This window comes from Macaca mulatta, chromosome 16 (genome assembly GCF_049350105.2).
Source record: "Macaca mulatta isolate MMU2019108-1 chromosome 16, T2T-MMU8v2.0, whole genome shotgun sequence".
Classification (NCBI taxonomy): Eukaryota; Metazoa; Chordata; class Mammalia; order Primates; family Cercopithecidae; genus Macaca; species Macaca mulatta.
The window spans coordinates 17304839-17320378 of NC_133421.1; the positions used below are offsets into that span (position 1 = coordinate 17304839).

General features: G+C 44.0%; 1 protein-coding gene across 1 annotated transcript; it reads right to left on the reverse strand.

Moving 5' to 3' along the window:
- Nucleotides 1-2484: 2484 nt before the first annotated feature.
- On the reverse strand, nucleotides 2485-10787 carry CDRT15 (CMT1A duplicated region transcript 15). The gene is given in 4 exon segments (XM_015118656.3): nucleotides 2485-3246; nucleotides 3388-3478; nucleotides 3480-7085; nucleotides 10002-10787. Coding segments are annotated over 3 exon segments (846 nt in total). The 5' UTR covers nucleotides 3654-7085; nucleotides 10002-10787; the 3' UTR covers nucleotides 2485-2665.
- Between the last annotated feature and the right edge of the window lie 4753 nt (nucleotides 10788-15540).

The following is a 15540-nucleotide window of genomic DNA, read 5'->3' on the forward strand; positions in this document are numbered from 1 at the left end:
TGATTTGATAGGCACTTGAGGTAGCTGTGGGTGGAGGATATGCTTACTGTCTGAGGAGACTCACAACCATTTCTCAGGTTTCCCTTCCAGAGTGTATGCCCTTCCCAGTGGGACAGTGGGGGTGCCAAGGAGAAAAACGGCCAGTTAGAAAAAATCCCAAGACTAGTCTACGCAGAATCTCTCACCTGCAGACAGGGCATTAATAGCCCAGTGGTGGGTGAGTGGCAGAAGCCAGGACTGGACTTAGACTTTTGCCTCACAAAGCTGTAAGGACTCTGGAGCTCCTGCCCCTGCCTCACACAGCCTCGCCAGGAGTCTGCTGAGCACCTTTGAAACAAGCGCAGGGAAAAGATGAAGGTCTGCGAGGCCACTGAGCTCACAATATTCATCTACACTGGTCACCTTTGTGTTAAGAGAGTGTGTGTATCTGTATGACTCAATACATGTGTCTGTGTGCATAGATATATCTGCGCATGCCTGTCTGTATGTGCACATTACATCTTTATGCTCATCTATGTCAGTTCTATGGCTGCGTACCTGTGTGGATATGTGCACACTGGACTGTGGGTCTCTATGTGAGGATGTAACATTTGCATACATGTGAGGATGCATATCTATGTGTAAATGCTCTCATGTTTTGCATGTTTAGTGTGTGTGTACCTGGGCACACATGAGTGCATGTGTAGAAATATGTGTCTGTGTGTATGCTTGCTCTCCATGCATCTGTGTTTTTATATGTGTAACTGAGCATATTTCTACATGTAGGGATGACTGCATGTTCATCTTAGAGGATCTGCATGAATCTGTCCTTTTTGTGAGATTTCTCTTCCCATTCATCTTAAATCTCTCTCACCAGCTAAATGTTTGTTCCCCATCTCTGTGCCGCCTCTATTCATTCTCTCCCCAAACGAGCTTCTAAACACCAGCCTCCCTCTGCCATCAGATCAGCTGCCTTCGCTGCCCAGTTCTCTTCTCGCCCCGTACTTGCTTTCTTCCTCTACCTTTCTGCCTCAAGCTTCCTCTGCCTGCTTTTGTCACAGTCTCATTGCTTGCTGACTTGGAGGCTAGGGCTGGTCTGCACTTAGCCTCTCCCTTCCTAATTTCTAGCCCTAGTGAGCAGCCCTGTCTTAGCTCTGGCTGACCTCCACAGTGAATCATCGTGTTCCTGCCACCTTCTTGACCCCTATGCTCAGCCTGGAATTGTTGTAGGAGATAGCAAGGGCATTCAGAAGAGTCAGTTGGTTACCAGTGCCTTGGTGTTTACTCTTTTATGTCTTAGTTCCTGAGTCCGGGGTGGGGTTTGATAGGGAAGAGGTGGTGTAGCTAGAATGCGAACTAAGAACTTCTCCATCTGCTTTACTTTTTCTTTTGTTGACAAATTGTCAGCTTTTCTACTCAAAACTGACCAAGAAGTTGTATTTGCCTTTTGTGGCTACTCAAGTCCTACTGCCCAGCCAAGCGCCCCACAACGTCTCAGCCCAATGGGTTGGTTAAAAAAGACAGAGAGAGAGAGAGAGAGGAGGGAGAGAGAGAGAGAGAGAGAGAGAGAGAGAGGAGGGAGAGAGAGAGAGAGAGGAGAGGGAGACAGAGAGAGAGAGAGAGGAGGGGGAGAGAGAGAGAAATCACTCTCATTTTTGTATCACAATTGCCCTTGTTTTTAGCAAGTATGTGAACTCACAGTGCTTTTCTATGAATAAACCATGGGTCACATGAAAGATCATTTTTCTTAAAGAAAAAAAAATTCCCTAGTCCCAGAGGGGACCAGCAAATACTTAATAGAAGATTACAGATTTCTTGTGAGTGCATATGGCTCGGGGAGACCTGATTCTGTAAAGCAAATGTTACTATCCTCCTCAAATTCATGTGTTGAATTCTAATTCTATGTGATGGTATTTGGAGGTGGGGCCTTGGCAGGTGAATAAGTTCATGAAGGCAGGAACCTCGTGAATGGAATTGGTGCCCCTATCAAAGGGACTGCAGAGAGCTCCCTCATCCCTTCTGTCATGTAAGGACACAGTAAAAAGATGGCTGTCTATGAACAAGGAAGCCAGCCCTCTGCGGACACGGAATCTGCTGACCATTTGACCTTGGATTTTACCATCTCCAGAACTGTGAGAAATCAATTTTCTATGCTACCTAGTCTATGGCATTCTGTTTTGACACCCAGATTAGCTAAAGTGCCAGCATGTCAACTTGCACACATAATTCTTAGAAACTCTGATGCCAAATCCTTGATGACAAAAGGTGATTGATCTGCCAGAGACATGAGCCTACATCATCCCTCTTTCCACAATAAACCAGAGAGTCAAAACAGGCAAGAGTAAGTCAAAGTCTTCTAAAAGCCATACCTGAAAAGTTTCCAGTAACAGTTGATTCAACAGTAATTTAATCACACAAACAACCACAACAAAAGACACAACTATCAGAGATTTTCAGGATCGCCTCAAAAACACCGTCTAACATTAGGGAGTTCAAAAAGGCGTTAAGTTCCGGAAATCAAACTTTATTGAAATATTGTTTCATCAACTTGCAATTCTAACACTATTAATAAATGCTAGGGCAGGTGGTGGCACAGAGAGCCTGGGGCACAAGTGCTGTCTTTAAAAGCTTTGCTTGCTGTACCCTTTGGAGCTGCCTCCTGGTCCCCTCACCCTCTGCCCACCTGTTAAGATCCTGTCCTGGGCAGCACGTCAGGGGCAAACAGCCTGGATGCCCAGCTGCAGACAGACATCCATGCCTGGAGGAGGAGGCCGCCTCTGGGTGCAGGAGGAGCTGCTGGAACTCCTCTTCTGAACCTTCTTTTAATGCCCTCAAGCATCTCCTGCACACAGATAGACCCCACCAGCAGCAGTAGAATAAACAGGCCCTGCAGCAGCAGGACTGCAGCTCTAGTGAATGACACAAGCCTCTCTCCAGCGAGGTAGAGGAACCCAGGCTCAAAACCCTGGTCTCCACCTCCATGTTTGCCACCATGCCCAGGACTAGGGGCAGCATGGGAGCTGCTGGCTGGGGCCGTGCTGGTCACCCCCTCCCTGCCACCTGTCTCTCCAGCCACCCTTTCAGCTGCAAGGCTAAGGCCAGTGGCTATAGTAGGTGCCGTGATTTCAGGCAGCTCCTCTCTGGGCTGGTGCTTGGCTGGAGCTCCCTTCACCTCCAGCGCTGTCTCTGGAGGGGACTCTTCCCATGCTGGTTCTGGCTCAACAGCTGGTGCTGGAAATGCTTCTATTTCTGCATATTGAGCAGGAGCTGAGAAAGGAGAAAGGGTCCCCAGCGTCAGTCACTTTCCACTGGAATTTCCAAACACAGAAACAACCTCCCTGAATTTAAAGGAGTTCCAGCCCCTAAACACCGCCCCCGCAAAGTCTTCCAGACTGCAGGCCACCTCACCATGTGCCTCTGCCTCCATGGGCTCCCGAATCTCCTCCTGGACAGGGACAATGTGCAGATGCAGCCCCGATGGGATCTCTGGTGTGGCCTGGACCTGCTAGGGCCTGCCCCGGGCTGCCCTGTGGTACCCGGGTGCACCTTCTTACAAAGGGCCACAGGCATCTGGGGTGAGGGATGAGCCTTCTTCGGCATCGTCGGAAAAGGCTCTCACTCCCTCCATTCCTGAAGCAGCAGCCTCTCGAAGTGGGGAAGCAACACGAGAACATCTTGCTGTCTCGAGCGTCTCCCACCAAGTAAGCTGGTTACGGTGCTGACTCTAGGATCTGGGCGCCTGGTTACCAGAGTTCTAAGTTCTGTTCAGGTCTGTCATTAAGGAAGTGAGGTCGCTTCTTTAAGGTTCTGTCCCCTCAGCCCCTTTCTTCCATAAGACCTCCTCAGGACTCCACTGGGCTGCTGACTGCTCACCCTCCCCCTAGGACACCTCCTTACCTAGACACCATTATGTCCACCCAGGGCCTGCTTGGACACCTGTGCCTGATGTTCACCGGGGGCCGGATGTCCTCCTCAGGCCTGATGTCCACAGAGGGCCTGATGTCTGCCTTGGGCCTATGTTCCTCTTGGGGCCTTGTGTTCACCCGGGGACTGTATCCAGCTGGGGCCTGATGGCCTAGTGGGTCTTGTTATTCACCTAAGGCTTTGTGTCCACCTGGGGTCTGGTGATCACCTGGGACTTGGGTATCAACCTGGGACCTGGGTGTCCACTTAAGGCCAGATGTGCACCCAAGACCTGAGTTTTCACCTGAGCCTGATGTTCTCCTGGGGACTGGGTGTGTACCTTGGGTCTAATGTCCGCCTGGAGCCTACATGTCTACCAAGGCATGGTGTCTACCTGCGGCCTGATGTCCACATGAGTCTGGTGTTCAACATGGGCCTGCTGTCCACCTAGGGCCTTGGTGTCCATCTGGGGCCTGGTTGTCAACTTGGGGCCTGGTGTATACCAATGGAGGGTCCACCTGGGGCCTGATGTCTGCCTGCAGGACTGGCGTCCTCCTGAGTGAGGTGGGAGGATCTCTGGAGCTCAAGAGATTGAGACCACAGTGAGCCTTGATTGTGCCACTGCCCTCCAGTCTGGGTGACAGAGTGAGACCCTGTCTCAAACAAATCAACGAAAAACCGCGCAAATTATGTAGCTATACAAAATATTTTCTTTCCTTTTAACCTTATTCTGTGAGCTTTTTTCATTATTTATTTATTTTATTTTCAAAACCTTTTTGGTTAAAAACCAAGACACAAACATACACTTTTGCCTAAACCTAAGCAGGGTCAGGATCATCGATTTCACTGTCCTCTACCGCCACATCTTGTCCCACTGGAAGGCCTTCAGGGGCAGTAACAGGCATGGAGCTGTCATCTCCTTGATAATAATGCCTTCTTCTGGAAACCTCCTGAAAGACCTGCCCAAGGCTGCTTCAGTTAACTTTAAAAAAAAGTAGTGATGGACCTGTTCAAAGTTACTAACTTTGGGTTTTCTGCCCACCTAACTGCCGGAGAAAGATTTTTAAAGTAGCATATGAATTATTGCTTTTTATGGAGATGCCATTATTAAATTTTATAATTGCCCTGCTTTTTCCAAATATGACATAGAAACAGTTAAATCAATTCAAGATCATTAAATCATATGAAGTAATTTTTATATACATTATCTGCTGAGTTGAATACTACATAAGTCGTCTCCAACCCATAGGTAGTCTTACAAAGACAGAGGCATATTTTTTAAATTACTGAGCTTGATATCAAACAATATAAAGGCTGTTACGAATGCTGAGATGGATTTGCTTAATCGATGTCAAACCGGCCTGCCTTCACAGGAAGGGCATATAGCCGCTGCACTTGCACCAGACAATTTATTTGTGTGTCTGTGGATAAGATGTAAAGAAAAACAATGAATAACTTCCAAGGCAGTGAAAACATTGCAGCTGAGCTCTGGAATTCTTAGTAGAAACCATGAAAAGGCAACAAAAACACTTAGAGCAATTGCAGGTTAGAAACTGGGATTCACAGGAGCTTAATGGGGCACATTATGTTAAGTGAAATTGTAGTGGGACAAGCCGCAGACAAAACTCCTCAGACACCGGATTAAAGAAGAAAGAGGTTTTTTATTCAGCCGGGAGCGTCGGCAGACTCGCGTCTTAAGAGCCGAGCTCCCCGAAAAAGAAATTCTTGGCCTTTTTAAAGGCTTACAACAGTAAGGGGTCCACGTGAAAGGGTCGTGATAAATCGAGCAAGCGTGAGAAATGTGACTGGGGGCTACATGTGTCAGCTAAAAGAACAAAAAGCTTTACAATGCTTTTTTCATACAGTGTCTGGAATTTACAGATAACACAAGTAGTTTAGGTCAGGGGTTGATGTTATTATTATTACTTTTTTTAGCTCCTAGGGCCGGGTGGTGGTGCCAAGGTTGTCTGGCTATTTATCTTACTTGTTTTTTTCTAACTTTTTGCTTTCTCTCTTTCCTCCTGTCTTGTGAACTAGGCAAGGTGGGGGGAGGAGGGCAGCAGGAGTAGTGGTGATCTCCTTCCTTATCCCCCTCTTTGAGAATTTATACTAATTAGTGGGAGTTCTTACTTTTATTTTTACTTTCTGAGTCTCTTTGCGAGACAGAGCAATAGTGTTTTATGTAATACGCTTGTGCTGAAGTCTTCTGAGGAACCCATGGTAGCTACAAAACCTTTCATCATTTGAAGGAGCAAGTATAATACACAGGGGAGCAGCAAGCACGTTTCTGTTACTAGTAATACACTTATAATGAGGGTTTTACATTTTTTTGTAGTTGGAAACTGTTTTCTGAATGAAGACTTAGGTTCAAACCTGTGTTAAACCTGTACAGGCACATGTACCAACTTTGTCATGTCTTAAGCAAGTTAGTTTTTTTACTGGGTCTTAAAAGCTTTTTCTTAGCAAGTAACACAGTATTTTTTAATAACAGAAACTTTTAAGAGCCAGATGCTTGAACTTGGGGCGTCTGTTTGGGGAAAGATTTAGTTAAAGTAAAGTTATTTTGAGGCATTAACTCTTTTGCTTCTCAAGGCTGTTGGTCTCTTATGTTAGCCTTTTTATAAACATAACATAAAGAGACATCCAGGCTGCCAGCAATGTTTTCAGCCAGCTGAGCAAATAGGTTTTTTTCTATTTTCTTTTTGCTGAAGGAGGAGGTTCTGGTAACTTCTGGTGTATATGTTTAAAGAATGACTGAAAGACTCGGAATTGTTGCTGGGCTGGATGGGTCTGGGTTTCCTAAGTAGTATGTGTACAGTGGGGACACCTTATATAGGTGTTTCTTCTAGCATGGTTATGGGGGGTATCAACAACAAAACAATGTACAGTATATTCATATCCAGCAAGGACAAAAGAGGTCCTTACCTGGGAAAAAGGTTGAATACAGACACAGAGCAATAGGAAAACAGTTAGTATTACAGGAAAACTATTAGTCTTAAGATTTTTAACTACATTTACTTGCTTGATGAGTCCTCAAGCTTCGGCCGTGCGTAGACTAGTCAGCTGCTGGTGTGTGACTAGAGCAGGGCTGTCGTTCTCAGCAGCAGCTTGGTCTCATCTCAGGATGGGCTGGGTTGGGTGATCTGCATCCTGCTGGCTGGTCCATTGTCCTGAGCTGCCAGTGTTATCTGACTGTGGTGGATCTAAGACACAACACCTGCAACTTTAACAGCAGTGGGAGTGGACAAGGTTACAGTACAGGGCCCATCCTATATGGGTCCTAGAAAAATTAAATTTTACTTTAAACAGAGTCACTAGATTTAAAGGGGTGTCAGGATTATAGGCATTTTCATTTACTTAATTATGAACACTTTGTATGGCTATTTTTAAAGCCTGCATTTGCTTTTTTAAGGTTAATTCCTTTGGTTTCTGGAGGTCCCCTTTAATTTGACCTATGATTTGGGGGTGGCAGACTGAACACAATCTTATAGGGCAAATACCTAGTTTGTTTGGTGGGGGTGCACCTGACTCGGAGGAGGACCATAGCCAAAAACCTGATTTTATCTTAAATGAATTTCCCGGCAATATTTTTTTCAGTAGCTGCTCGAGTGTCTAGTTCATGCGTTCTACCTTTTCTTGAACTTTGTGCCGATAGGCTGTGTGTAACTTTTATTTTATTTTTAACAGTCTTGTTAAATCTTGCACTATGTCAGCGGCAAATGCTGGCCTATTGTCTGACTTTAAAGTTAGAGGTACTCTAAACCTGGGGATAATGTCTTTTAACAGTACTTTAGTCACTTCTTGTACTTTTTCTGTCCTGACAGGGAAAACTAACTTACCCTGAAAATGTGCAAACAAGCACTAACATGTATCGACAGCCTCCAGCACGGAGCAGTTCTGTAAAGTCTATACGCAAGTTTTCACAAGGTATGGCTCTTTTTCCTGTTTAAGTTTCTTAGAGGAGGGGCTCTTCTCCCCCACCCCCTCTTGGTAACACTATTTAGTGGCTTAGCCTTCAGTGAGTAGTTGGAATCCAGATACGGCAGAATCTTGCTGCTTTTAACTTCTAATGTGACCATGGGCTCCTGGGAGCCTAAAATAAGGTGCCTAGTCTGCCTTAGTCTATACATTCTTCAGCTCCTGTCAGCCTGATCAGGTCAGTATTTGGTTCCTCCAAGGTGCGGCAGCCCTTGGCCGATGGCCTCTTTGTCTTGCAGCCTTGGCCATTTCTTTTATTGCCTTTTAAATATTTACCTTTTTAGTGTCCTTTCTTTTTGCATCTCACACATTAATCTCTCTCTAGCCTTGTCCGGCTCTTGAATCCTTGCCTAACTTGACTTCTTTCACATTTATATTCACGTCCACGTCCTCTCACATTGCTAATTTTTGTTTTTATGAGTGCTGTTGCTAACAGATTGGCTTTTTTTCTTAAGTCTTTAATTTGCTTTTTTGTTTTTTCCTTCTGAGTTATCCTGCTCTTACAGCCAGCTGGTGGGGCGGGGCAAGGGCACGGGCCCCGCCCCTGCACACTGCTCTCTCTCTCTCCTGTTTTCTTCTGATTCTTTTTTTTACACTTACTTTTAGTCTTTTTGTTGTTGTTGTTCTTTTCTTTATATAATTTTTTTATGCACTTGGAGGGTTAAACAGGCACACCGAGAGTCAGTGTAAATGTTTACATTCTTACCTTTACCGAGTACTAAGGCCCGAATTAAAGCAATGAGCTCAGCTTAACAAGACAGTGTCCAGGGTTACCGCCGCATATTCCGCACCTCTCTCTCCTTGTGGGTTGATGAAGCTGTATAGCTCCTAGTCTACTGATGCCTAAGACTGGTCCCGGAGGTCAGGTCTGCTAGAGTAAACTTGAGTCCCACACACCTCTACACAGTTATGCTCGACAGGGCTCTAGCTGCCGGGAGCAAGGTGCCGGGTTCAGGGTGTTTCCAGTTTAGTAAATCAATGGTTGGAAAGGGCTGATAGATGAAAGTCTGTTGCCCCCCCTGGATGTGGGCCTGGTCATTATAATAGACAGGTCCTTGCGTCTGCCTGAGAGGCATTTACATAGCTCAAGCAAGAACAGATCTGAGAGGGCCCACTTGACTATCTTGACTTCCTTCCTTGGCCTCTCTAGGCTCCGATCCTCCCCTTCGAGGTGAGACCTGGGTCATGTTAGCTCCTAATCTCGTTTCTGAGGGGGCTGTTGGCCTCAGTAAAGCGGGGTAGGCTGGGACATATGGAGAAAGAATTTCTATTATCTCTGGCAACTCCTGCAAAACTGGCTTCTCTTGCTGTTTCTGGGACTCCTTTTTTTTTTTTTTTTTTAACTCTGTGTCTGCTGGCGAAGCTGCTCTTACTTTTACTTTTGGCTTTTTTGCAATAAGCTCTTAAACAGGGCTAAATTTATGCTGGTTTTGTCTATCTTATATTTAACCATGAGTCAATATAAAGGAATTTGATCTAGGTACACTGGCTGTCCTCCGACCCCTGTCACCACCTTAAATACATGGCCCATTGTTCTCTGTCTGTAGTTCCTTCAGTGGGCCATCCAGCACCAAAAGAGGGCAATTCTAATTTACACAGAGTTCTTAACCTCTAGGGGGTTAACTTAACTCTATAATCTCCTGCAAAACCTTTTTTAAGGTTCTGTAACATGCATTTTAATAGAGTAAGTTTTGATGATTTGATGACTTTCCTTTTTTCTTTTTGAAATGTTTTTAACACATTTCCTAGTGGAGTGGCCTTACTTTGTGTCTGACCTATTTTTCTCTCGCGACAAAACAACATTCACACTACAAGAAGGAAAGGGCACAAGATCACTCACTCGTCTAATTCACACTAAATCAAAATCAAAGCTATAACCAAAGTGTTGTTAAAGGCACAACTGTTCGTCAAGCAGTTTAAGCCAAGTCAAAATCAGAACCAAAACCAAAGCGCCAATAAAGGCATGCCTGTTTATCAAGCAATTCAAGTCAAGTCAAAATCAAAACTAAAACCAAAGTATCAAGCAATTAATTCAAATCAAGTCAAAAACAAAAACCAAAGTGCCGGTACAGGCACGCCATGGGTGATCAGGCCATGCTTCCAGTCAAATGGAGTGGGCAAGTTCTAAAGACCAGTCTTACCAAGTTTCAGATGTCTGGACTTAAAGTGCCAGTGCCGTCCCAGTGTTCAGCCACTGTGTTGATCCTCCATGGGGGTCTGCCGTGCACTGCTCTGACGAGACGTTCCTGATGAGACGTTCCACTGCGGCAAATGCCTACCCGGGAGCATTCTCAGGATCCTCATCTCAGGATGTACATCTCAGGATCCGCCCAAGCTGGCCAGAGTCCGCCTACAGGGAAGGCATAAGCTGCATAAGGGGCTGCCTCTACCGTCCGTAAATCACCTCGCTTCCCGGTCAAGGAACCAAGAAATGTAGCAGGATGAATACAGACAAAACTCCTCAGACACCGGATTAAAGAAGGAAGAGGTTTTTTATTTGGCCGGGAGCCTCGGCAGACTCACGTCTTAAGAGTCGAGCTCCCCGAGAAAGAAATTCTTGGCCTTTTTAAAGCCTTACAGCCTTAAGGGGTCCACGTGAAAGGGTTGTGATAAATCGAGCAAGTGTGGGAAATGTGACTGGGGGCTACATACATCAGCTAACAGAACAAAAAGTTTTACAAGGTTTTTTTCATACAGTGTCTGGAATTTACAGATAACACAAGTAGTTTAGGTCAGGGGTTGATATTATTATTACTTTTTTTTAACTCCTAGGGCTGGGTGGTGGTGCCAAGGTTGTCTGGCTATTTATCTTACTTTTGTTTTTTTCTAACTTTTTGCTTTCTCTCTTTCCTCCTGTCTTGTGAACTAGGTAAAGTGGGGGGAGGAGGGCAGCAGGAGTAGTGGTCTCCTTCCTTAAAATCAGCCAGGCACAAAAAGACAACTACCACGTGATCTGACTTACGTGGAATGTAAAACAATTGAACTCACAGAAGCAGAGAGTAGAATGGAGGTTACCAGGGGCTGGGAGGCAGGGGCTTGGGGACATAGTGAAAGCATTCAAAATTGTACTTAGGAGGAATAAGTTTAAGAGATATATTGCACAACATGGTGACTGCAGTTAATGTATTGTATTCTTGAAAATCAAGAAGTGTTCTCACCACAAAAAATAAGTATGTGTATGTTCCTGAGCGCAATGTAATCATTCCACAATCTGCTTATTTCTAAACAGGTTTTACACAACATATATACAATTTTATTTGCTATTTAAAAAGCTAATGGATTGTAAAAATTAAGTACTGGAAAACTTGTAACAGTTTAGAACAACTCTCTTTGTAAAATTAATGGTTCCTTTCTTAACCAACCTGCTGGTCTCTATTAGTTAATGAAATGGAACTTAGTTTATACTCTAAATCTCAATACAAAATTGTAGTCGTCTTCTACGTATTAACTGATCTGAAAGTAACAGCAGAATCATAATGAAAGCCATCTGAAAAGAAAGTTATCCCAAATGAACTGTTTTATTAGCCTTTGATTTATCTCTTTTACTTAGAAATAAAATGAATAATTATTATTTTAATAGACCCAATTGCTTCAGGCTATAAACTTGATTATTCAATTTCCACTTCAATTTTTATAGCCTGAGAGACATGCTTTTGAAAATATTCTTGGCTGTGCGCGGTGGCTCACGCCTGTAATCCCAGCACTCAGGGAGGCCGAGGCAGGCAGATCACGAGGTCAGGAGATCAAGACCATCCTGGCTAACACGATGAAACCCCGTCTCTACTAAAAAAATTAAAAAATTAGCTAGGAGTGGTGGTGGGCGCCTGTGGTCCCAGCTACTAGGGAGGCTGAGGCAGGAGAAAGGCATGAACCCAGGAGGCAGAGCTTGCAGTGAGCTGAGATCGTGCCACTGCACTCCAGCCTGGGGGACAGAATGAGACTCTGTCTCAAAAAAAAAAAAAAAAAAGTAAATATTCTTGGCTGGATGTGGTGGCTCAGTACCTATAATCCCAGCTACTCAGGAGGCTGAGGGATGAGAATCCCTTGAACCCAGGAAGTGAAGGTTGCAGTGAGCCGAGATCATGCCACTGTACTCCAGCCTGGGCAACAGAGGGAGACTCTGCCTCAAAAAAAAAAAAAATCATTCTTGAATAAAAACACAACACCTTTAATTCTATGCTATTGTCCTTTATATATTAACTTGTAGAAAAAGAAAAAATTTGTACAATGAAATTTATTAGTCTACTTTAGATTAATATGTTTTCCTTTATATCATGCAGTTTACTTCTTAATCAATCTCCATAATCAACTGCATTTTTTTTTTTTTTTTTGAGATGGAGTCTTGCTCTTGTTGCCCAGGCTTGAGTGCAATGGCATGATCTCAACTCATCACAAGCTCTGCCTCCTGAGTTCAGGCTATTTTCCTGTCTCAGCCTCCCCAGTAGCTAGGATTATAGGCATGCACCACCACACCTGTCTAATTTTGTATTTTTAGTAGAGACGGGGTTTCTCCATGTTGGTCAGGCTGGTCTCGAACTCTTGACCTCAGGTGATCCACCCACCTCGGCTTCCCAAAGTGCTGGGATTACAGATATGAGCCACCGCGCCCAGCCATATTTCTTTACAGATGTTAAATTTGAGGCAATTGTCTTTTAAGATACCCTTTTGTCAGTTTCACTTACTGATGGCAACTTTCTACTTTGAGTAACATGATTCATCTCTACTGTCAGGGGTTGGGGTTGCTGAGGGAGGAAGGTGTGTGTGTGTGTGTGTCTGTGTTTATTTTGTTTACAGACTGCATCTGTCCTACTGGCTGGGAGAACACACACCGACATCTGTCCTGGCAGTGAGGGAGGGAGTAGCCCTCTGGGAACAGAGAGGAACCATCACTGCACCCAGAGTGCACCTATTCCAGTAAAGAAAAAGTCTGAGAGCTTGCACACTGGTGAGATGGTCAATTCCTCACTCTGCTCACAGTAAGGACAAGGCTGTGACTATCAGCTGGGGCAGAGAGTACACAGCTCAACAGCAGGTTTTTAAAAAGAGAGCAGAGTCTTCTTCTTTCCACGTTAAAAACAATCATAATATGGTTCAGCTGACCACCAAGGACTGGGTTATATCCCGCTATTCTCTGAAACTCAATACTGTCTGAACTTTTTGGAATCTCATAGCCTTTTCTATCTAAATGTATACTGTTACTCTCATGGCTAAAAGTTGCAAGGAGCAGTCTCTTTCTTTCAGTTATGTTTCCGATTCTTTCTGGCTTCCTACACTGTGACACTTTTAAACAATTTAAAAATCTTCCAGTCAGGCTGCACTCTCTGTTAACAATTGGTTTTTAATGCCCTAAAATTCACAGCATTTCCTGTGTGAAAAATAAGAAGTCACAGTTTTATTAATCATCATCTGTTTGAAAGCCGTGCTAGTTTTAATAGTTACTGTACTTCTTAACATATTTTAAAAGCCCATTCATGTGTCTTGTCTAACATTCCCAGGTTTGTACAAAGCTGTAAAAGAAATGACCAGGAGAATCAATGTACAAATGGCTGAATAAACAATAAAGGTCCCAGCAGTTGTTTAGGACAAAACAGACCTGGCTGAGTCTCAAGTACCAAAGCAGGAATCATAAACATGCCACAGGGGGATTTACTCTAAATGATATTTAAATATTTAAAAATGTATAATTTATATATGATCAAAAAGAAAATAATTAACTATTTTTTTTTGAGACTGGGGTCACTCTGTTGCCCAGGCTGGAATGCAGTGATGCAATCATGGCTCACTACAGCCTTGAACTCCCAGGCCCAAGAGATCCTCCCACCTCAGCCTCCTGAATAGCTGGGACTGTCCAAATGCACACCTGGAAAGAAGGTGAAAACTTATTTATATTTCAGTGTAATTCTTTGTGAAGAAGAAAACATAATAAAGGCATTAGGAATGTAATGCCTAAATAGTAAAGTATGTTTTTATGGAAAATCACCTGTAGCCAGAAAAAATGTCTGCCAAATATTTAGGTCCTGTTTGCAAGAGTAGCGGGGAGCACTGCACACATCTCAGCTCAACTCACAGGACCCAAGCCACAGCCTTAAATGTATTCATTTGCTAAAAGAAAATGAACAATTATTTCTCTTCTTCCCATATACTTAAATTTAGTTTTATCATTAAATAATTTCTGGCTGGGTATGGTGACTCATGCCTGTAATCCCAGCACTTTGGGAGGCTGAGGTGGGTAGATCTCAAGGCCAGGAGTTCGAGACCAGCCTGACCAACATGGTGAAACCCCCTCTCTACTAAAAATACAAAAATTTAGCCAGGCATGGTGGCAGGTGCCTGTAATCCCAGCTACTCCGGAGGCTGAAGCAGGAGAATTGCTTGAACCAGAAAGGCAGAGGTTGCAGTGAGCCAAGATCATGCCATTGCACTCCAGCCTGAGTGACAGAGCGTGATTCCAACTCAAAATAATAATAATAATACTAATAATTTCCATATTTGAGCCCAGATTAATATATCATTTGTGAAGTTGATGTCTGCTTTGATTTCAGCTTTCCTGAAGTGTTAGAAAAATGCTAAGTTTCTTACATTATGCCTGATGGCCAAGTGATGGAGTCAGTGTGGAAGCATTTTTCGTGGAAGGTCCTAGTGGTCTCACAGGTAGCACTGAGGATGACATATGCACTCAGGCAAGAGCAGTTTCTACCTTGTCTCTCACTGGGAAATTGTGAATATAACAAGGAGCTTCTTTCAGCATAGACAGTGCTTCCTGCATTTGCAATATAGGGCCTCTGATCCATGTCATGGGGGAAATACTCTTTCTTTTTCTTTCCTAAAATTGCCTCAACATAAGGGATTTGACAGCATTGAATCATTGAATTCTGTCTCTGATGAAAGAGAATTCTGTCTCTGTGTAATCTGGTTAACCTATTAAGTGTTCCTATAAGAAGCAAATGTTGAAATGGTAAAATGGTGAGCAGTTTTTTTTCCCCACCCCCAGAGGGACAGGGTCTTGCTCTGTTGCCCAAGCTGGAGTGTGGTGGCATGATCATAGCTCACTGCAGCCTCAGCCTCCTGAGTAGGTGGGACTACAGGCATGTGCCACCACACCCAGCTAATTTTTCAAAACTTTTTTGTAGAGACGGGGTCTCAGTATGTTGCTTAGGCTGGTCTCAAAATCCTGGCCTCGAGCAATCCTCTCACCTTGGCCTCTCAAAGTGCTGGGATTATAGGCATGAGCCACTATGCCAGGCCAGTAAGCAATTTTGATAATAGGAGAAGGGGAATCAAAGAAAATTCAAGAAAAATGATAAAAATAAGCCATGTAACATGAGTGCTATCACAAAGGTTAAAGAAACTAATTTCAAACAATAGATGATTTAGACAGGGGAAACTGTTACATAAAGAATTTCTCTAATACCTCAAATTCCACCCCACCCCACTGTCTATCCCTTTTTCCTCTATGCTTATTCATGTTTTAAGTATCTATAATTGGTATAATCCACAAAGACACTTATTTTAAACCTCAAAGCTTTTTTTTGAGACAGTCTCACTCTATCGCCCAGGCTGGATTGCAGTGGTGCGATCTCGGCTCACTGCAAGCTCTGCCTCCTGGGTTCATGCCATTCTCCTGCCTCAGCCTCCCGAGTAGCGGGTACTACAGGCATCTGCCATCACACTTGGCTAATT